The sequence below is a fragment of the Neomonachus schauinslandi genome, chromosome 4 (assembly GCF_002201575.2).
Source record: "Neomonachus schauinslandi chromosome 4, ASM220157v2, whole genome shotgun sequence".
In the NCBI taxonomy this organism is placed as follows: Eukaryota; Metazoa; Chordata; class Mammalia; order Carnivora; family Phocidae; genus Neomonachus; species Neomonachus schauinslandi.
In genome coordinates, this window is record NC_058406.1 from 187115206 (window position 1) to 187129110 (window position 13905).

A 13905-nucleotide genomic window follows, 5' to 3' on the forward strand; every position below is an offset into this window, starting at 1 on the left:
ACGCCCAGCCTGCCCTGGGGAGGGGCGGCAGGCGCCGGGGACTCTGCTCCGAGGACTCTGCTCCGAGGGGGCCCGTCGGTGGTGCTGACAGAGCCATCAAGGGGGGCAGTCCATTCCCGTGCGGCTTGAGCCCCTGGAGGGCACCAGTTCAGACCAGAAGTAACCACAGCCCACACCCTTTGTCCCCAACTCAGAACGGCTCTCACCAGCCACGCCAGCCAACGGTTCAGGGGAGGGGCTGCCAGTGCCAAGTACCGCCCAGACAGGACCGTGGGCACGACTCCACAGGGCGATTTATCACGGGCCTGCCCAGGAGGAGGGGCAGGCCCCAGAGCAGACACGGGCAGCGCCCTGACGCTGGAGCAGCAGGGACCTCATCCAAGGAATCAGCCAGGCTCCGTGGACATGCTGGGGGGCCTGGCAGGGTTTCCCACAGGTCACACTTGGGGGGCCCATGACTGTGGTCACAGCAGCAGGGCCAGGACGGCCACTGGAACCTTTCTCCCCTGGACACTTTTGCTCCCCAGGGGTCAGCTCAGCAGCGAACGGAACCCAGAGGAGGCGGAGTGGAGAGGCCTCCTGTGCCTCAGGGGGACCGGCAGCCCCTGCAAAGCCGTCAACGCATGCTGTTTCTGGCTTCAACAGCTTGAACCTGGTGTGGTACTTGTAACCGAGGGGTGAGTGCCATCAGGGCAGCCAAGAGGCAGAGAAGGGGCAGACGGGGAGTGAGCACAGCCACAAGAACGCTGTGCAGAGACCAAGAAAGGGGAGGATGGTGCTGGGCCCCAGGGTCACTGGCGGAGAAGGAGCAAGACAGACGGGGGCCCAGCTGGGACACTAATGAGACGCAGGCCAAGCGTGAGGCCTGGAGCTTGGCCGAGCCGCTCACTGAATGTGCCCGCCCCCTGGGCCCAGACGAGCACAGGAGCCAGAGAGTGCGATCTCAGTCTTTAATGGCTGCAGGGCCTCCCACACCCAGGCCCGGTGCTCGGGCTCAGATCTTGTTGAAAGCAGCAATGTCGACACTCTGCACCTGAGAAGGAGGGAGGCCAGTGGTCACATGGGGCCCAGTTTCCCGAAGACCCACCCACTCTGGCCACCTGCCTGGCCAGGGATTTGCTTGGGGGCCTGGCCACTCACGTGCTCCTCGAACTTGGTGATCTCCTCCTCCAGCAGGTCGGTCCCCACTTTGTCGTCCTCCACCACACACTGGATCTGTAGCTTACGGATGCCGTAGCCCACGGGCACCAGCTTGGAGCCCCCCCAGGTCAGCCCGTCTAACTGGATGGAGCGCACGCAGGCCTCCAGCTGGGCCATGTCTGTCTCATCGTCCCACTGGGGGGTACAGGGGTGGAGAGGCTGGGTCAGGAGCCTGCAGACCCCAGGGAGTGTCCCCTGCTTCCCACAGAGCACAGCAGAGCAGGCAGCCCTCACAGGGCCCCGGGTGCAGCCTAGCCTGACAGCCCACTGGGACATGGGGCGGGGGAGAGGCGCGCCACTCACAGGCTTGACGTCCAGGAGGATGGAGGACTTGGCCACCAGCACAGGCTTCTTGGCCTTCTTCTCGGCATACTGCCGTAACCGCTCCTCGCGCAGCCGCGCTGCCTCCTTGTCCTCCTCCTCATCGCTGCCGAACAGGTCGATGGCATCATCCTCGTCGTCCTCTGCGGCAGGGGCCGCCTTCCTGGCAGGGGGCTCCGCTTGGCGCATGGGGGACACGTGCTGCCATTGGGGAGGGAGGCTGAGGCCTGTGCCACCGGGGCCCCAGTGAGGGTGAGGGGCAGGAGCACCTTCTGCCGCCCGCCCCCCCAGTGCCCAGGCGGAGGGCCCCTGGTCTGAGAAGGGTACTCACCTGGGTCTGCGGGGCTGTGGCCCGATGGGCAGGCGAGCTCTTCTCCAGCACGCTCAGCCGGGCCTCCAGCCTGGAGACAGCCTGCTGCAGATCCTGCACCACTATAAGAGCAAAGGGGTTGCCGGTCAGAGGGCAGGGAGGCCAGCGGGGGGCGGGGGGGCGTCCCACCCATTAGGCCCAGGGACTCACCGCCTCGCAGGCTCTGATTCTCCACTTCCAGGCTGGCGATCCGGACGGCAAGCTCACTGTGATCTCCGCTGGGTCCACTGGAGGCCCCAGGGCCCGAGCTCTGTAAGGCAGGGGGAAGGTGAGGATGCGGCACCCCAGCCTGCTCCCGGGGTCTCCCTGTTCACAGCCACTGAGAACCAGAACCCTAACATGGGGGGGAGACCTGCTGGACACTAGGAAGACACTCCTGTCAGCCCCGCTTGGGATATTCCAGCCCCGAAAGTGGGGAGGAAGCCCTGTGAGCATGAACCCAAGCAGGAAGCACAGGGCCCAGAGGAGCAATGGCATGGAGGTGGTGCAGAACCCACAGCCTGGCTGTCACTGTCCCTCAGGGCAGGAGGAAGCAGACCGCATACAGCCCTGGGACAGCCTGGGCCACAGTGGGGCTGGGCAGCACAGCTTGGAACTGGACACAGGAGGGAAGGAGGTTCAGGGGCCAGTGAAGTAGGAGAAGAGAGCTTTCCTATGTACGTGCAGCCACTCCATAGCACCTTGCCTTCCCTAGGCCATACACCTGCCACCTGGCTCATGGAGCTGGCCCTCGAAGGCTCTGGGTGACCCGGGGCACACAGCTGCCTGCCAGCCTCCCTTGGGTTCCTCCCTGACCGGAAGCCCCTCAGCAGGGCACCACACCTCAAGCCCGAGTTACACCTCAGGGACCTACACATACACCCAACAAAGTGGACAGGAGGACAGAGTGTACCTGGCCCTTTCATGAGGGCAAGCCCCACGGCCTCCTCCTCTGCTCAACACACCCCCAAATCACAGGCAAGCTAAACGTCCCCAGAAAGGACAGGCGCCCGGCTCCCTGCTGGGGGTCAGTGAGCAATGCAAGGCCAGTGCTATCTATCCCCTGTGACCCACTACCTCCCACATCTGGCTCCTTGCAGACCCAGCCAAAGGCAGAGACCGGGCGCCATGCAGCTGGGGCAGGATACCGGCACCAGCGTGGGCTCTGCTCATGGCACTCCGCTCCTTCAGCTCAACCCCCTCGCTCCGCCAATGGAAAACTGTGCTGGACTCGCTCACGTCTTGGCCGCCACCACCTGGCATGTGGCCTCCTCTCCAGCCTGTTTCCCCAGCACTCAGCTCTCTATGCCACGCTCACTAGCATTTCTCCCCAGTTTCCATCACACAGGGATGAAATCCTGACCACCCTCCTCCTGTTCTACCAGCCCACACACCCAGGCCCGGCTCCCATCTCCGCAAGCTCCCCCCAGCCGCCTCTCCTGGGGGCTCAGTACCTGTCGAGCAAACGCATCCGGGCCCGGCCGCAGGCTGGTGCCTCAAGCCTTTACCCTGGTGTCACCACTGAGTGGGGACTGCCTGCTGACAGGTCCCAAGGGTGCAAGCTCCAGGCAAGGCCCCACCTGGCACAAGGCCGAAGTGGTGGGCAGAGACCACGGTGCTGGCGACCACTGGGTTAACCACCACTGGGCCCTGCATGCCCTCAAGTCTCTCACCGCAGTCTATGCCCTGGGAAGACCTCACCCACCCCGACTCTGACCCAGGCAAGGAATGAGGATGCCAGGCAGTCTAGGGCCCCCAACCCCAGCCTGTGAGGCAGACCTAGGCTTCCCTGTCTAGTCCTGGCCTGTGGCAGTGGGCCACAGCGGACAGTGCCTGCCACCTTTCATCCCCACATCCAACCCTGTCCCTGGCACCATACACAATTCCCAGGAAGCTCTGGGTTCTAAGGTCACAGTGGCTGCTGAGCTCTCTCCAACCCAAATCCAAGCCTGGGGCTGGGCCAGCAATGTCCTTCCTGGGTCCCTGTTAGTGGTTGAAGGACACTCCTCTGAAGTTCCCACCACTATCACAGAACAGGGGCTTATTTGGAGATCGGGCTTTTACAGTGGTAATCCAGTTATAATGTGGTCATTAAAGTGGCCCTAATTCTGACTAGTGTCCTCATAGAAGAAAATTTGGACAGACACCCGGAGGGAACACAATGTAAAGACACAGGAGAACGAGGGCCACGCACGTGCCCAGGAGAGGACTGAGAACCTGCCCACACCTTGACCTTTGACTTCTAGCTTCCAGACTGAGAAAATAAAGTGTGCTTATTTAAGCCCCTGGTCTGGGGTGCTTTGTTACAGCAACCCCAGCAAACCAGCCCCCAAGTCCTAGCAGGACGCCCACATGCTTTCCCCAAGACCAGGACACAGCAGTCAACCCCCAACACAGCCAGGGCACCCTGAGGGCCAGAGAAAGAGTTCCTGCAGCCCAAGAACCCCCAGGGCAGCTGGCCCCAGAGCTGCTTAGCTCCCCGGCCCTGGCCTTCCAGGGGCTGGAATCCCGCACACTGGCCTGGTTGCAAGGCGACAGCAAGTGGGGGCCAAGCATAAAGCAGTGGCAACAGCCCCTGGGGTTTGTCGAGAGCTGTCCCGCCCAGCCGTGGCAGGCAGAGGCTCCCGAACTTGCCCTTGTGCTAATCCCCAAAGCCAACAAAACGATGACCTCAGGTGGCAAAAGGGACGCTGCCCACAGGACAAAGTGGAGGCTCTGCAGACGGGGAAATGCTCCTGGGTTATCTGCGCGGGCCCCGTGTCAGCGAGAGGCACAGAGAAGGAGACATGAGATATCGCTGGGGCCATGGCACAGCCGGCTAAAAGCCACAGGCCAAGGGATGAGGGTGGCTTCTTCAAGGTGGGAAAGGCAATGAAAGAGAGTCTTTCCTAAAGTCTCCAGAAGGAACACAACTCTGACGATACTCCGCCTTCAAGGACAGGGTACCATGTGTCCCAGAGGGAGAATGAGGTCCTGACTCCCCCGGCTAGGAAGGCAGAGAAGCAGGTCTGTCTCCTCCTACGGACACACCTGCCCAGCCAGGCTGGAAACAGAGCTGGACATGGACCTGTCCTCCTCTCTTGATCCCATCTGGGACCTGGAGGCTGAACTGGGCTGCACGGCCCCTCTCTGGGCCTCAAAGTCTATCACTTGGCCTCCACGCAGCCCGTGAACCCATCTCTCTGGGGAGGCAGGGCCTAGGGAGCAAGAGAAAGGGGCAGCAGATGCCACCGCTCACACTCCTCCCCAAGCAGGGTGCAAAGCAAGGAGGCCGCCCCCAGGCCTGCGCCTGCAGAGTGCGCTGGAGGACCACGGTGTTGGCCCAGGGATGGCGCTGAGCGGCAGTCAGGGTGAGCGCAGGAAGGAGTCCTGGGCGACCGCCAGCAAGCAGGCGAGAGGCACAGCAAGGAAGGCTTCTGGGGTGGTGGGAGTGTAGGTGCCCGTCCCAGCGGGAATCCAGCACTGTACACCTCGCCCTAACTTTGTCCCGAGGGCCAAGTGCTCAGCAGCAGGACTGGGGGCAAAGTCAGACATGCCAGTGCGAGCCTGCAGGTACTCACGCCGGCCAGGGATTTCTGGATGTTTTCTCTGGCTCTTGCAATGTCTCGAAGGATCACGCTGGCGCCGTTCTCCTGTACAGACAGTGCAGAAGAAACCAGTCTTTTTTTTTTTTCATTAAAACAATTTTAATTAAAAAAAAAGAGAGAGAGAGAGGGCGCCTGGGTGGCTCAGTTGGTTAAGCGACTGCCTTCGGCTCAGGTCATGATCCTGGAGTCCTGGGATCGAGTCCCGCCCCGCATCGGGCTCCCTGCTCGGCAGGGAGCCTGCTTCTCCCTCTGACCCTCCCCCCTCTCATGTGCTCTCTGTCTCTCTCATTCTCTCTGTCTCAAATAAATAAATAAAAATCTTAAAAAAAAAAAAAAGAGAGAGAGAGAGAAACCCTCCTATGGAAAGCGAGCGAGCAAGCAAGAGCTGTGCAGAGTGAAAGCTCAGCAGGACGGCAAGGAGAGCAAGGAGCTCGAGTCTGCCAGTCTTGTAGCCGTGACAACAGGGCCTGAGGGACACCCAGTCTGCAGGCCCAACCCAGGCCCACACCATCCTGATGGGCAGCAGCGTGCCCACTGGTCTGAGATGGGGGAAGTGAACAGTCTGCCCCGTGCCATCGCGTGAGCAGATCCAGAACCCCAGGAGCCATCTGGGGCCACACCTCCAAAGACCCCACCACCAGCACCTGGAGCAGAGCCACCTGGGCCCAACATGCCTCTGCCCTCCCGATGCTGGCACAGTCCCCCAGTGCTCCGACTACATCCCTACCTGGCGCGAGGAGCCAGCCACAGGCCCGTTCATCTGCTCGTAGAATTTTCTTTCTGCATCGTCATATTTGAACTTGTCAAACCAGATCTTCTCGTGCACTAGGAAGTTTGTAGCCATTTTCCTGCTGGAAAGGGGAGGAGAGACTAAGACAGTCGGCTGGAAGGAAAGGGTGCATCTCTGAAGGCCCTAGGCCTGGCCCGCACGAGTGCCCCACCAACAGCCCAGAAACCAAGGGTGCAGGGGGAGCAGGGGTCCGGGTCAGAGCACAGGGGGTCTCGGCATGGCTGAACCAGCCCCCCCACACCGTCCCTGCTCCCGCCCTTTGGTCCTCAGGTTGGCAGTTCCCAGGCTTGTCCCCAAGACCAGCGGCTCTCAAACTGGGGCGAGGAACTTCTGGGGGTCCCCAGCGCCCTCCCGTTCCAACCACACATCGGTGCAAGGCTCAATTTACGTCCATCAAACAATTCACACCAACAGACTGAATGCAGAAGCAAGCATAAGAATCCAGCTGCCTCCTGTTAAGCAAGACACTAAAGAGATTTGCAGAGAATGTCAATCAAGGCCACTGCTCACTGAGCTGTTGTTTCGGGAAAACCATCATTAAGAACAAGTCGTTAAGAGTTAACAAGGAACAAACTTTTCAACGGATAAAGTACTTTCAGGATCTCTGTTTTCTGTGCTAACGTGGTAAAAATCGAGATATAAGAGCTCTTTGGGGTCCGGAGGCCAGTAAGCTCGAGAACTGCAGCCCTCCACCAGGAGCCACACTAGGCCTGCCTGCCCTCCTCCACTGAGCACAGCCCCTCCTGTTCCTGACCCAGGGCCACAGAAATGGACCCGATGTCACCACTTCTCTGTGCCGAGGGCCCCAGGCTATCACTGGACCTCACCAAGTGCGCCCTTGGTGACAAGGGGGCTGGGTCCCATGACTCTCCTCCACCCACCCCTGGAACCCCGTCAGGAGGAGCCAGGCCACTACAGACAGTTTAGCTCCATGCCCCCCCCCCCACAATGCCAACAGGACACAAAGGGTCCCACACCCTGTCCCTCACACCAAGGTTTGGATTCTGTCAAACCAGCAAATCCGACCCCACCGAGGAGGTGCGGGGCCGCTGACGGGAACGCGGGGTTGGGATGGTGTGGCTTCCCTGAGGCCTGGCCCGCACAGCCACCCACAGCCCACACCCTCCCGCTGCCGCACATGCCACCTTCCCTCAGAGCCGGTCATCTGTGCCCAGCCACCCACCTCTACCCCTGCCCTTCTCCAGGCTCTGGCACCCAAGGAGCACGGCTGGTACCACACAGAACCATCCTGGGGCAAGCCCTGGGTCCCCAAGCTGAAGGCAAGTAAGCCTCGTCCAGGGTGTCCTTCAGACCAAGTGGCTCAATGGACAGCATGCTGGTGTCCCAGAGACACTCACCTCACCTTAGAGGTGGTTCCAGACGCGGGAGGCAGGAGGGACGTGCCGGTTCCCACGCCTTCCCCAGTGGGGCTCGGGCCAGGAGCCTTCAACACTCCCCCTGCCCTGACCTGTGACAGCCACAAGGGACTCTGGGAGTTGCCCAGTCCAAAGGGAAACCCTACACAAGGCAGACTTGGCCCCGTGCTAACCCCTTCCCACCCCCAACAGCCCCAAACCTTGGAGGTTTTTGCTGCGCTGCCCCAGGAACTACCTCTGCCCAACCCACTCCTGTATCCAACTTAGCCGGGTCCAGGAGTGTCGGGGACAGCCACGCCGGGGCGGGGGTGGGGACAAGAGCAGACAGGGCCCCAGCCCGGGGAAGCCCCGGCCAGGAACCCGCACGGCATGTTTCTCCTACTTGGGTCTCAGGCTGGACATGGACGGGCCAGGCCGGGCACCAGGTCGGTGAGCCAGGGAAGCAGCTTCGAGGCGCCAGGCCATGCGGAGGGCCTCAGCAGCGTGGTGACGGGACTCTGCGCTGTCATAGGCAGGCTTGCTGAGCCAGGGGGCCTCGGCGTCCTTGTGCAGGAAGTACCAGTAGGGCAGGGCAGAGGAGGCCTCCCCATCAACCCGCCGAGGCCCGGCCCGCTTGCTTCCCACGGCGTTTCGGCCTCGCCGGTCTCTGCGGCCCCGCCGGGCCCCCTCAGCCTGGCCCGCTCGCTCCTGCAGGCGCACCTTCCCGGGGGGGTGGCCGTCAAACATGGCCTCGTAGAAGCCCCTCTCCGCTGCATCGTACTGGGGCTTTTCCAGCCACACCTCCTGCACCAGCGCCTGCAGGCTGCCCCGTGGGGACTGGCTGTCGGCCAGGGGGCTGCGCTGGTGGGTGGGCGCCAGGTCGGGGGCGGCTGCCTGCTGGCCCATGTCAGAAGCCCCCTGCCCGCCGCTCCCGTCGGCGGCCAACAGCAAGGCTTGAGACCACTCCACAAACGCCCGTTCGGCCTGGTCGAAGGAAGACTTGTTGACCCAGATGCCCCAGGTCACGTGGTGGCAGGCCACCTGGCTTCCGTGCGTGCAGGGGCCCCGGGGGGCCGGGGAGGCTGGCTGGGCGGCCGCATCTGCCAGCCTCTGGCGGTACGAGCTCTCTGCCTGGTCAAACATTGGCTTGTCCAGCCAAACGTGGTCGGCTGAGAGGCCCACGAGGGCCAGGTCTGCCTGGCCGAACCAGCTCTTTGGGGAGCGCTTCCTCTTCTTCTGCAGAGGCTTCTTTCCGTCGTGGCTCTTCCTGGGGTCCCTCGTGCTGCTGCCGTCAGGGGCATCGGCCTCCTCAGCGTCCTTGGCCTCCTCCGGCCCTGGCCCATTCACGGCTGGCCCCTCAGCCGGGAGCTGCTGGGTGGCGGCGGCTCGTGTGGCCTCCTGCTCGTAGAAACGCCGCTCGGCCTCCCCATACTTCTGCTTGTCCTCCCAGACAGTCTCCAGGGCACAGGAGGCTTTCCCGCTCCTCATCTTCCGCACAGCGTTAAAAAGCAAGCACAAGAAGGCAGTTGCAACACAGCGGGCCACGGGAGGATGGCGCCCCCACCCCCCTCCTCAGCCTGACTCTTGGGGCTGGCTGGGCCAGGGAGGGCTCCCCAATGGGGGTGCCATGCGGTAACAAGCAAGGACTTAGAGTCAAGTCCACAGGAAACTCAGTAAATCAAAAAACAAACACGTCTGTGTGTGTGTGTGTGTGTGTGTAACTGTAAAACGAATCTTTTCTTAGGCACCCAGGCTCTGCACAGGGGTCTAGACAACACTGTTTCCAAACTTCAGCATCCACAGGGAGCTGCTAAATAACATACAGGGTGCACTCAGTTAATCCGACTCTCACACACAACAACAAGTAATTCTTAGAATCAGTATGTTCCATGAAACACGACATTTGTGCTGAAAAATTACTCATTGCTTGTCTACAATTTTAACCTGACGTCCTTTGATTTTGCTACATTTGGCACCTTGCCTGCCACACTGGTGCTTCCAGTTTCCAGAAACACGCATGGCGGTCTCTAAGGACACCCCCCCCCCATAGCAGTGCACACCCACCACGGGCCACACCACCATCCAAAGCAGCACACGCTCCAAGGGGAGCTGCCAAGGGTCTCAGATGAGGGACAGCCTCTCAGGGGGCAGCTGGGAGCAGTGGGTGGAGGGCCTGCCTTTGCAGGGCCACATCGGGGAAGAACCAGGCTCCCCATCAGCTCACAGCTCTGGCCATACCTACAGCTACAGGGGGCCACCTGAGACTCTCTGGGCCCTAGGGTGTTAGGACGCCCTTCCCGCCTTTCAGTGCCATCTGACGTAAGGGGCCCCATCACCAGGATTGTGGTGGAAGACAGGTTGGGGGCTCTGTGTCCCATCTGCTACGGTGGACAAGCCCCCAGCTTCTTAGCTAGAGGTGGTGTTCTCTCCAGCTTGGAGACCTCGGTCATCTGAACTGAGGGGTCAGGGCCGCCGCCACCACCGCAGCCTCTGGCCGGGAGCGGCTCAAGCCCAGAAAGGCCCAGAAGTCAGTCTGCTCTTAGGGCGTACCTAGTGGTCTGAGTTCACACTCAGCTGGCTTCTAGGGGAACGGCTGTCAGCAGCAGAGAGATCCCTTCCAGCCACAGATCCGACTCCGGGCCCTGCTCCCCCAAAGCAGAAGTGTCCACACCGGCTGCCCAACACCCAGAAGCTAACTTGCCAGGGGGCTGAGCAGGGTCCCCTCGGGTCATCCCCGCCGTCCCCCGCTTCTGTGGGGTCATGCAGTGTAGCCTATGTGAGGGCAGCCACCGGCTGGGCCCTCATCCCCAGGAGACAAGGTCTCCACCGGGAGGACAGCAAACCCTCCCACCACTTGTGCAGGATCAGCATCCCTTTCCTGACAGCCCAATCAGAACTGAAACCTGCTGCTCATTACCCAGTGGGCCACGTCAGCTGTGCACCAGGATTTGGGAGAAGAGCCCTGTGTACCGTGAGGGGACATGCTGGGGGCCTCTGATGGCTCAGGCTTGGAGAGAGCCCCGGGCCACCCCCTTGTGCCTTCCCCTCGGCCGGCAGTGGTGCTTACCAAGGCCAGGCTGGCAGCAGAGGCGGCGGTGGGAGGCAGGGGCGTGTGCCCAGGAGGCAAGGCATTGTGACATCACCCACTGTCCCTGAGGGGACGGCAGGCCAATCGGGCAGGGCGTGTCTGCCCTTCAGTCTTTCTGGCACCCAGCCCCTGGCAGACCCCCACCAGAGCAGCCCAGAGCTGGGTTGGTTGGGCCCCTTCAACTGCACCCACTAGGCTGACCCCCAGGGTTGAAGCCCTGCCGGACCCCATTGGCCTAAGTGCTGTCCTTGACTCCTGTCATCACACCAGGCTCTGCTCACAGCTCTGGGGCCGCTGCACCTCAGGGAGGGGAAGCTGCTTAAGACGTCTCAGGAGAATGAGGGATGTGGCCTGTACCAGGGGCCGGCTGGGGCCGCAGCTCCATGCTCAGCCCAGAGAGGCGGCAAGCCACTCCCAGGCTGCTCAGGGGCTGCCCCCTCCCTGGGGCAGAAACTGGCTCAGTCCAGGGAAGCACCGAGGAAGTTACCGAGATGCCCACCCCGCTGCTACCCTACTCCACAGGATCAAAGCCAACTACGGCAAAACCAGCACCTCTGTGCTGCAGACAAGGGAACGGAGGCCCGGCAGCCGGGCCCCACGTGCTGGGACACGTGGACTGGGGGCTCCCTGGCTGAGGCGAAGGGAACGTTGCGGCAGGGCCAGCTGGGTACTTACTTTCACTTCGGTCTCCTAGGACGGCATGAAGAGAAAGCAGCAAGGTTAGAGGCAGTCAGAAAGGGCAGCACAGCCCGCTGGAAGGCCTTTGCAGAAGGTGCTTGGGAAGGTGCCGTGGAGGGGTGTGGTGGGGCGGACCGAAGGCGAACACCCAGCAGACCCACCGCCCGCATCCCAGACGGCGACAGAGTCCACCCCCTTGGGGCAGCGCCACTCGGCCGGCACTTGAAATGAGCAGCTCCGTTATCTGGAGCCCAGGCAGGCCCCGGGGGACACCATCTGAGCACCCTCCCACCTGTTCCCACCTGGGGAGAGGTCAGCCAGCACCCCACTGCTCCCAGTACACGGATCCCTACCCAGCCCTGCTGTCATGCTGCCACTAAATCAGGCTGCTGGACAAGGCACAAGACAACCACGACCGGTCCACGGGCCTCAGCAGCCACCGAGCCCCAGGGCCTGTGCTCGAACAGGACACCGCCATCACACCAGGCTTGAACAAAGACAGTCCTCCCGGTGTGCACGCAAGGACAGGGCTTTAGCCCGATCACACACGGGAAAACGGGCCAGAAACACCACGTGCCGCGCCCCAAATCCAACAAAGGTGGCAGCCCAGGAGCTGAGGCAGCCAGGCATGGACCTGGTCGCCCAGCAGCCCAGTCACCAGAGCCCTGGAGATCCGTCTCCTTCCTCCAGCAGGAAGTCAGCCTCACATGCAGAAGCATGAGGGCACCAGCGTCCGGTCACTGACAGGGACATCCCCGGGGCCCTCGGGAGGCGTGGCAGACACAAGGACAGCTGCCCCACAGGAGCATGCAGAAGGCCCTGGGCCGGCTGCCTGCACATGGCGGCAAGCCACCCCCACTGGCAACGTCACCCCGAGGCAGTGAAGCCAGTGTTGGGACCAACTACACCCACAGGGACCCTGGAGGACCAGGCAGGAGGGGGGTCTTGGCTCCCCCCACCCCCCATCTCAGATACAAGAGCCCACCTCTACTGCCTCCATCTCCCTCGTCTGAGAGCTCCCATGTTCCAAGAAGAGCTGAACTGAAAACCCATCTGTCCTAGGAGAAAAGCAAGTTTGAGTCTGAATGATCCCCTCAGAGAACACAAACGTGCAAGCCTCCAGCCACACAGTGGGGACCCCAGGCTGCCCGAGGACCAGGTGGACCCCCTCCCCTACCATCTCTCCAGATGGCACGGCAATGGCTAGCCGGTAACAGAGAGAAGCATGAGGAACAAACTTGAGGAACTCCAGAGCACAGACCGAGAAGGAAGGGGCCTCAGGTGTCCCCACCCTCTGCTCCTGAGAGCGGACTGAGCTGGGCCTGGCTACAGACGGCCCCTTCTGTGCAACCATCCCAGCCTGGCGCAGTCTGCGTTCTGACTGCAGGGAAATGAGTCCGTGCCCCAAAGCGCAGACAGAGCTCTTCTCAGAGCTGGGACAGGAACCTGGCAGCGGCCCCCCAAAGGACACTCCTGGCTGGAGGGCCTGGAAGGGAAGGGTGTGGCCCACCACAGCTGTGCCCACCCAAGGGCCAGGTGCCTGTCAGTCCCTGTGAGCCTGGGTGAATGGGGAAGGTTTCTGGGAAGGGCTGGCTCCTCCCCAGGCTCTGCCCTCCACACCACTTCCCCATCCTCTGGACACCACTCCACCAGTCACACACTCGGAGGAGCTCTGCCCACCTTCTAGGGGAAGTGGGAACCCACATGAGTGTATGGGGAAGGGAGGGGTCTGCAGGCCAGTTGAATCTCCCCTGGGCCCCCAGAATCAGACCGTGCTTCACAGCAATGCTTTCCATGGTACCTTCCGTGTCGGAGGGACAGTGACAAGCACTTGGCATGTCTGAGTGAACAAGGACAGCCGCACAGAGGGGTACCTGCCGCACAGAGGGGTAGCCCGGGACAGCGTGGCTCCACACGCAGGCTAGCTGTGCAAGGCAGGGATGCCACCTGCCTTTTGCAGGGGGAACTCCAAGCCCCACTTAGAAATATCAACCTGTCCTGCTGGCAGAAAGGGGGCCCCTACGCCATCAGATTCAGGGCTCCCACTGCAGCTGCCCGCATCACCCCAGGCAAGCACAACAATGTCCGTACTTCAAATGCCGCAGCCTATCCATTCTATTCTGTCCTAGCTGCCAGAGCCTGGTCTTAGCTAACCAGCCTGATCCCTGTGCCCCCTTCCCTCGGGGAGACCCCAGTACTGCACATGCTTCCCCAACCTTTCTGTGCACACTTGAGTCCTCGTGTGTGCATCCCCAGGCCTCACACACAGTGGACAACTGCAGTGGGGAAAGGAAACCCCTGAGTCAGTGAGGGGAAAACACCATTGCATCAGATGCCAGAGATAATTTTTTGGTTAATCTTTAAAAAAGAAAAAAAAAATCACCTTCAAGAAAACTGCTTTCATGAAAACATCGGTCAAGCGCCTTTGCCCACCCTGGTAGCCTCACCCTGCTCCCCAGGAGCAACGCTGGGGAGATGGCCCTGCACCAGATCCTCCAGAGGGCAGCTGTCTCTGGCCCATCAAGGGCTCTCCCCAG

At 61.7% G+C, this 13905-nt stretch overlaps 1 protein-coding gene across 4 annotated transcripts; it reads right to left on the bottom strand.

The window, feature by feature from the left end:
* Nucleotides 1-936: 936 nt before the first annotated feature.
* EEF1D (eukaryotic translation elongation factor 1 delta) lies at nt 937-12410 on the bottom strand. Of its 4 annotated transcripts, XM_021688509.1 has the most exons (9): nt 12354-12365; nt 8006-9090; nt 6185-6308; nt 5431-5502; nt 2042-2141; nt 1853-1953; nt 1504-1722; nt 1141-1335; nt 937-1033 (listed from the first exon to the last, which is right to left on the bottom strand). In XM_021688509.1, exons 2-9 carry the CDS (start codon nt 9088-9090, stop codon nt 995-997), a joined length of 1935 nt encoding a protein of 644 aa, XP_021544184.1. In that variant the 5' UTR covers nt 12354-12365; the 3' UTR covers nt 937-994. The 4 variants fall into 4 exon arrangements, with proteins under 4 accessions (XP_021544184.1, XP_021544187.1, XP_021544186.1 ...); XM_021688512.1 differs by lacking the exon at nt 8006-9090 and having other exon boundaries at nt 12354-12410; XM_021688511.1 differs by lacking the exon at nt 12354-12365 and having other exon boundaries at nt 6185-6305; nt 8006-9106.
* Between the last annotated feature and the right edge of the window lie 1495 nt (nt 12411-13905).

Coding starts and splice junctions, on each gene's coding strand:
- EEF1D (XM_021688509.1), bottom strand. CDS start 9,090: ATGAGGAGCGGGAAAGCCTCCTGTGCCCTGGAGACTGTCTGGGAGGAC. Junction 2,142..5,430: donor TCCAGAAATCCCTGGCCGGC/GTGAGTACCTGC, acceptor CCTGCCTTACAG/AGCTCGGGCCCTGGGGCCTC. Junction 1,723..1,852: donor CCACAGCCCCGCAGACCCAG/GTGAGTACCCTT, acceptor CCCCAATGGCAG/CACGTGTCCCCCATGCGCCA.